The 8,362-nt window shown below is 32.0% G+C and overlaps 1 protein-coding gene across 1 annotated transcript; it reads left to right on the top strand.

Annotated features, from left to right (window-relative positions):
• Nucleotides 1-752: 752 nt before the first annotated feature.
• On the top strand, nucleotides 753-5,920 carry LOC131673404 (DDB1- and CUL4-associated factor 10). Its single transcript, XM_058951363.1, has 9 exons — nucleotides 753-1,013; nucleotides 1,083-1,401; nucleotides 1,490-1,603; nucleotides 1,672-1,869; nucleotides 1,937-2,108; nucleotides 2,191-2,406; nucleotides 2,698-3,199; nucleotides 3,269-3,498; nucleotides 3,567-5,920. Exons 2-9 carry the CDS (start codon nucleotides 1,175-1,177, stop codon nucleotides 3,978-3,980), a joined length of 2,073 nt encoding a protein of 690 aa, XP_058807346.1. The 5' UTR covers nucleotides 753-1,013; nucleotides 1,083-1,174; the 3' UTR covers nucleotides 3,981-5,920.
• Nucleotides 5,921-8,362: the final 2,442 nt, after the last annotated feature.

The following is an 8,362-nucleotide window of genomic DNA, read 5'->3' on the forward strand; positions in this document are numbered from 1 at the left end:
TTTTCAAGGATTAAACGTCGATAGCGTGAAATGGTTTTTGTTTGGTAAGTTCTGGAGGCACAACTTGTTAAATTAAGCTCCTAATCTAACCTTGTTTGGTGTCATCGATGCTCAATTGTCAGTAATTATTTGAATTTTGATCTTTGTGGTTTGTGAATGAATGTTCAGGTAGAGTAGTATACACAGCATATATATTAGCGCCAATATTACGTAGCTCAGTTAGAGCCAAATTAAAAATTTTATTTATTTGGGAGTAATTGTTTTATTGAGATGACTTTTTTTTGTATCAAAGATTGTTTTGAAATAATCGAAGAGAAATCTGCAGTAGTAATTAAAAGCGTCGTTGGCATGTAGCACAGTTGGGAAAGAAATGTTTATACATTGATAGTAAATTAAATATCAAATCAATGTTCTATCGTAAAGTATTAATTAATAGCATAGCTATCTAAATATTTTTTATTAAAAAATAAAGTGTAAACGTTGTGTATAAGTATAACTGAATGTATAAACTCTCAAATTTGAATAATGGAGATAATTAAAATGATATTTTGTAAAAAGTAAGTTTTAATAACTTTGTGTATTTAAAATTTTTGTTCATAAAGCTGCAAAAAAACATTTTTAAATTCAAATTTTCATACTGTCCTTTTTGTGTTTATAAGTATGCACAGTGCAAGTATATAGGCAATATCTCTAATGGAAGTATATACTATATCGAGAGGGATGTCAAAATCAGTAGTTGAATATGGCCGTGAGTGATTATATCGTGTTACCTTTTTTTAAATATAAAAACAACTATTAAAGACTTTATGAAAACCTAAACGATCATTCGTTTTCTGCGACGATTTCACTTTGACTACTGAAATTCCTTCAATAATTCTATCGGCGTCTTTTACGACGTAATTACAAAATCAAAACATTACAGCAAGATAGCTTGACACTTAACCTCAATATATAGTAACTAAATATTTTATTCAATACCTCACTAAAGTTTTGTTATTATTTTCGATACCAAGGTTAATAATGATTACAAAAACCATGTAATCAGTAATATTACAAGGCATTTTAAAATGGATCATTTATAGTTAAGGTTATTCTTCGGCTCTTGGTTAGAGTTCCAGTGCCATTGGTGTTAATTTTTATATATTTTATTAGTTGATATAATAAGTAAGATAAAATGCCTAAAATAAAATTTGGAGCCAATCAACATAAAATTTTCAATAATACCTATTTGCGACAACGAGAACTTGGTATACGTTTACCTATGGGACATGTTGATCACTTTCATAAAACATTATATTCATCTGTAAAACCCATTACATCGTGGGATATCAGTGAGCCAGATGATGGCCCACAAGGTGCCCCACAAGGTGCTATTTTCAATTTAGAGTATTCTCCAGATGGGTAAATTAATCCTACTTGTAATATAATGAAGATTTGACATTAATTTAAGCATAAAATGAGATTTTAATTATTGTTTGAAAATCCTTAGAGCAATGGTGGTAGCAGCTTGTGAAAAGAAAAGCATCTTAATGTTTGATCCTCTCACAAGAAAATTGGTTCACACTATTCCAGATGCTCATCAAGATTGTGTTAATGGAGCAAGGTGAACATATGTCACAGATAGAATATCAGATATTAAAAAAATATTTATAATTATTTTTTATGTTTTAGATTTATTGATTCTCGAATGTTTGCTACATGCTCTGATGATAGTACAGTAGCTCTGTGGGATGCAAGAAATCTCAAATGCCAAATAAGAGTATTGCAAGGTCACTCAAACTGGGTGAAGAATATTGAATTTAGTCATAAGGATAGGCTACTTGTAAGCAGTGGATTTGACGGTGTTATATATACTTGGGAAATTGATAAGTGAGCTTAGTTTTCAAAATTTTTCTTTATATTTATACAAAATAGTTAAATTTTGAATTTGCTACAGCTTTACAGAAAATAGTTGCGTATCAAATAGAATTTTTCATACGAATGGTTTAATGAGGACAAAGTTAAGTCCTGATGCCACAAAAATGTTAATATGTACAACTTCAGGTTACATTATAATCATTCATGATCTTAATCTTAGAACTTTAAGTGATGAGTTGTCTGGATTCAAGGTAAAATTGTATTTTTAAAATACATTTTCTAATTTTGCATTTTTTTAAAGTAGTAGAAATCAATACAATTTTTTGGTTACAGCCAAATATGTATAGATTGATGCAGCTGTCACAGACAACGATTCCAGCAGCTGCTAGCTTTACTCATTTATTTTACAGTTCAAGAAGTAACAATCGAGTTGAATTTGTAACTGATTTTCCTCAAAATGATGATGCAGAAGTTATATCAAGCTTGCAAGTGCATCCTCATGGATGGTGTGCTCTTTCTAGAAATGTTAGTGCTCAGGAAAAATCAGAGGTAGAAACGACAACTACTGGAATGATTACTTTTTATTATGATAAAGACTGGGGCCTGCAATGGCTAGGTCGGTAGGGCGACGGACTCGCACCCGGTAGGCCCAGGTTCGATTCCCAGTCCCTGCTGATTGATACAAGCACCACTGAAAAAAGTTTCATGTGCTTTGTTCTCAAACACATTGCAAGCCTCCGTCGCTGATTAGCACTGATGGAGCATAAATAGAGCAACGTTAATCAAAAAACAATAAAACAATTATGATAAAGAAAATATATTGAAAATAATCATTTTCAGTGGACCTGTGTCCATGACATTCAGCTGCGTAACGCAAAAGAAACATTAGAGAACAAACGAAATATTGCAAACCAGAAGTTTCTTCAAAAGTATGGCGACGATGCAATTCCACCGCCATTAGTATCACAGTTTGGTGATTTTAATGTGGAGACGGTAGAACAAGACCAGCCACATCAACCATCGCGTTCAGGAATCACCTCATCATTCGTGATTGATAATACAAATCGTGCTGAAATCACTCGTGCAGATGCACCATCAGGTTCCTTCAATTCTAGTAATGTTGATCATTCAAACAGGCCGTCGTTAAATGGAAATTGCCATGAACAGCCAGACAGGCGGAGACCTTCAACGAGAAGCAATGATGAGAATAGTAGGTCGAGAGCTGCCGATTTTGGAGTTTACGTTGAGATGCCTGGCGATGTTAGGTCTGTCGATGGTTATGCCAACGATGATACAGTTGATGATAATGAAGACGCTCGTGAAGAACCAAATCGTAGTAATCGTAAGTTTTTTTATTACGGTGTAATTTCGAATTATTTCATAAACTGATGACAATTTTTTTATCCAACAGCTCGAAGAACTTACGCTTATAATTACCGAGTACGTTTCAACAATGTAGAGAACGACAACGTGGAACTTCACGTGAATAGTAACGATGTATGGGAGGCACTGGTTGCCATTCGAGAAGCTAGACTACGACGTGAAAGAGAACGAGATTTTCCAAATGAACCAGGACAACAACAGTGGTCTGCGCAAAATGCTGATCATGTGGAAGGTGTTAATATTCCACGTTCACATACGGTAAATATATTTTAATTAATATATAGCTTAGTGATAGACTTATACTAGATATTCGATTGTCTTTGCAGGTTGTTATACTCGGCAATGATCGCCCACCACCTCAGTCAACACGGACTGGTACGCAAACAATGTACGCAATACCAAGGAATCACAAGATCTATCAAAACGTACCGAGACTCACGCATTACATTGAAGAGCCAAACGTAGGGTCAGGCTACATCAAGGAACTTTGCTTTTCGTCGGATGGTAGATTGATTTGTTCACCATTCGGCAAAGGCGTGAGATTACTCGGCTTTTCAAATCAGTGCCAAGAATTATCAGACTGCGTTCCTTCGTATAATCAATCGTCTCAACTGGTTGAGATAGCTTCAAGTTATAGTCACAAGGATATCGTTGTTAGCACTAAATTTTCACCAACTCACTGTCTTCTAGTTTCCGGTTGTCTCAGTGGAAGAATCGTTTGGTATCAACCTGTTCTCTAAACGTTATCTGCCGATCAAATTTGTATGTTCTATTTACATTATTTTCTACTGACGTATGTGGCATTGCAAACTGTGGCTTTTAGATTCTTTTACATGGATTTGTTGTAAATATTATTTTTTATTGAACGATTTTTTTTATTTATTTATCATTTAGAAGATATATTTGTACCTTTATGAGATTAATTATGTTCAATTTTCTACTAGTTTTCTTTGAAAATTATTAATAAATGACTATATGTTATTTGTTATTTATAAATTTATAATGTATTATCAATTACACAAAGTTCAGTAAGATTATAGAGATCAAGTTCAATATTTTATTTATAAAAGTGTATTAACTTGATGGAAATCTATTAGCTACAGAACCTGCTTGTCAATTTTCTTTTGCATTGACAGTAATGTCAAAGAAATGTCAGAATCCTCGAACATGGCAGATATATTATCACTTTCGAATCTTTCCTAAAATCTCTAAAATTTAAGTTGTTCTATGTAAAAGTTGTTGTTTATGATGCTGTTCCATACATTTAATATTGATACTTCACTATTTAATATCAAAACACAATTTTGAACTGATACTTTTTGAATATTAATTTATTCAAGGTTAAACGATGTTCGGACTTTCTAAACTAATTTATCTATGCTTTTCGCATATTGATTATGAAATCTTCAATAAGAAAAAACAAATTCAAATCAAGAATAGACAGTTTATTTAGAATGACTTGATTGTTGTATTTATATATTATATAATTAAAATCAATAATGACAATGATGATTTTAGAAAATACTAACTAATCATTATAAACCGAAACTCTTATTCCTTTTTGTTGATATCGAATGTTATTCGCTTTGATAATCATAATTACTTTCAATGTAAATCATAAAAATTTTATTACAAATCAGATATGTTCACTTTTTTTTTAATAAAAATAGTACAAATTAATATTTTTTCGATATTTACAAGAAAATTTATATTACTAACCATTTTTACATGCTTATTATACAATTCAGTTCATTTTGTGTACAATACAAAACTGCCATGCGTTTTTTCGATTGATTTGCATTTTACTTCGAAGAAAAAAATCAGTTTGTACACACTTATACGATAAGTAAATATTTTGCTTTCCTAAAACAGTGTGTTATCAAGATGTATATTTCTTTTTTGTTTCTCAAATTAACTTGCGATAACCTTTTTGTTCACTTGAACATGCGAACGAAAAGCGCTGCATGAGTGAGTTTGGCAATAGCATGTATATTTATGTCATACATGTTAATTTATAAATGAAAAGATGAGTCATGTGAAAAAACGTGAGAACATATAGATCTGTATTTAAAGCGTCTATTAGAAGTAAGATCATCTTTAATGAAAAGAAGCTACGATACTGTACAGTAGATAGCCTGAAAACTGTTTGATAAGGTTTACGTTTTTCTTTTCTATAAATAAAATAACATAATTATGGAAATAGTTGTATATTATTCATTTTTATACATATAATAAAACGCTAATTTGATTTAATGTCGCTTTGCAACGCTAACGGTTTTTTTGGTTTGCTTTTGGTAAAGGCACTATTTGAAAGCCTAATAACCTTGCACTAGTTGAGAAATTGGTTATTGATCTTTGAAAACCCTAAACGGCTTGGTGCAGCTGGCGCTACAAGTGCACATGTGTATATGCAGGTTTACAAAGTTTTGCCTCTCACACACGCTAGCTCGCAGCAGAATGCAAATGGTTCAGTCTAAATTCACTTGCAAAGCGATTTTCGTCAAAATCTAAGTTAGTTTGGTTGACATAATTTTATTCATAAGTCCATATGCACCAGCGCCTCCAAGTACGTACACGTCTACACAAATACATAGCTATCGCTGAAATTTAAATAACTCGTTTCCAACCTGATATAGATATGCTGATTCTATTTACTTATTATACATTTCATTTACTATCATCAAGGTTTGATTGAATGACTATAAATTCAGGCGATATTAAATATTAAAATAAAATAAATGACATATTTATTTATTGAAATATTACTAATTAATTAGAAATTGAGATTCTATACAGATTTTAGATATCATAAATGAAGTAAAATATTGATATGCATTTTAAATAAACTAATTATAATATTTCATTCTTAAATAAAAAGCACAATTTAAATGGTTAATTATAATACTTGCTAGTTTCCTCTTATTATAAAAAAACTTTAATTAAGTAATAATAAAAGTAGATGAAATGTTGTTTCCTGTAGTTTTTTTTAATAGCTACCTTGGAATAAATACAAAGAAAATTAATTAATAAATGCTTAAGTATTCATTGCTCTACAATAACTTGTAACACATCTCCTACGTCTAATGGAAAAGCGATTAATACTGAAGGTATACCTATGTCAAATCTCAAGAAATTTTTCTCAACTCTAATGACTAATTACCGATAACAAGCTCGAACAATAGGTACGCGATATACGAATCGCGCAAGCAGCGAAAGAAATAAAGTCGTATGGCGCACCTGCAGAGCTAGAGAAGATCAATATGCGAGTTGGTCGAATCGTGCAATTACTATTACAACTACTGTTGCTGCTTGAGAGGAGGTAAAAAAATAATGTTGAGCTGGAATTTCATATCTTTCACGGTTCGCGCTTACGCACACATACGCGCGCGCATTCTCGGTATGTGTAAATGAGTTACTCGGATGATTTATAGTTTGTGCTTGCTTGTAAAGCTTCGCGATGAAGGAATGTCATTTTCCTTGCGAGGCAAACGTTTTTATCACGCGTTCTATTCAAGTTTTATTGGCTTGAATAGGATCCATTGAAGCCTTGGATATCGCATTGATTTTTCATAGTTTAAATGTGACAATTGAAATTATTATTGCTTTCGGTTTAGGTTTTTTATATATCTGTTATTGGATTTTTAAGATCCGATAAATTCCAGCTTTAATTATGCAATATAAACTTATTCCAAATTAAATTTAACATAATAAAAAAAAATAAAACACTGCTTCATTCAATAAATAATGAATAGTGATGATATAAATTTGAATCACGCCAAAAATTAAAATATGGCCGAGCATAACAAAAACTTTAAAAAGCAGTAATCAAAACTTCTCGCTTATTAGAATAAATCTTCTTACTAAGAAAACACCTCTTATAAAACGAAACGCTTGAAATTCCTTGCAGTAGTGTCTCAAGCAAAAGAGGATGGCGAACACAAATTACTTCGCCTTGGAACATCAAAAGAGCAGTACCAGCGAAGAAGAGTCACGAAAGGTCGCGGTTGAATTCCTTGCCAGAAAATTCATCGGGCCAACTTAACGATAATCTGAAGGCATTGCACGAAGAAGAATGCATTTTGATTCTGAATGGGAGGTATGTGATTTGTCCTACTTTGGGAAGTGAATTTTGCAAACAACTAGACTGCTTTATTGCTGTGACAAGGCTAAAGTGTAGTAGCGATTCAAGAGAGAATAATAATGGCGAAAGATTGAACGAAAATATGGCAAATTTTTTACGTAAAACTCAGAACAAACTTCAAAGTTTGTTGAGGGGAATAGATAATTTATTTAAAAATGATGAAGAGAGAAAAGAAATTAAAATGGAACATGAGTTTTCAACGTTTCTTGAAAATTTTGGAATTAAGAAAAATTATAGAAAAAGGCATATAAAAAGACACGTTTCGCATTATTACTCAAGCCCAGACCATTGGACGTATCAATTTGAAAATTTTGTAATTTATGACTTTAACACATCTGTGGTATTAGTCCGGTGGCCGGCTATTCCATCTGAATACGAAAGAGACATATACAACTTATTTTTAAACAATAACAGTCAGAGACATTACAAGAAGCGTCGTAGAAACCATCATAGAGAACATATACATGATTACGTAGATGAAAAAAGTGGCAGTGAAGAATATAAGGATTTTACAAAGGAGATAGATGACGAATCTGCAGGAAGAGTGGGCTCGGTCAATAATGTTCCTACGAGACCGACGGATCCACCTTTGTCACATATGTTACAGCATGTTTACCCACCGTGGCCAATGAATAAAACAGTCAAAAGATACAGGAAGTTATAAAATTCTTTTCTAAATATTACTATTTTTCGAAAAGTTTCAACGTGTGAAAAGTAGTTAAAACTGTACATGTCTCACCATTAAATGATTTCTTTCCAGATTGCAAGGTAAGATGAAAGAAAAGTTCAATTTCGTTTTGATCGTACAATATAATAGAGGGCGAGAGAAATCAGAGCAATGATTGTGAAACAGCTTTTCAATCTTAGTCACCGGATGAGGGTTTTGATTATACAAAAAATCAAAAGTTACAGAGTCAACGGTAAAAAAGAAGCTATAAAATAAATTCAATGTCGAAATGTAAGAGTATGTGAAAAATAACA

The sequence above is a fragment of the Phymastichus coffea genome, unplaced genomic scaffold (genome assembly GCF_024137745.1).
Source record: "Phymastichus coffea isolate CEN01 unplaced genomic scaffold, Cenicafe_Pcof_1.1 PCOF00176, whole genome shotgun sequence".
NCBI lineage: Eukaryota > Metazoa > Arthropoda > Insecta > Hymenoptera > Eulophidae > Phymastichus > Phymastichus coffea.

Bases quoted from the DNA above. Each gene is read 5' to 3' on its own strand.
- LOC131673404 (XM_058951363.1), top strand. From the start codon at position 1,175: ATGCCTAAAATAAAATTTGGAGCCAATCAACATAAAATTTTCAATAAT. The intron at 2,407-2,697 runs GTAGAAACGACA...AATCATTTTCAG, and splicing joins GTGCTCAGGAAAAATCAGAG to TGGACCTGTGTCCATGACAT. The intron at 3,499-3,566 runs GTAAATATATTT...TTGTCTTTGCAG, and splicing joins ATATTCCACGTTCACATACG to GTTGTTATACTCGGCAATGA.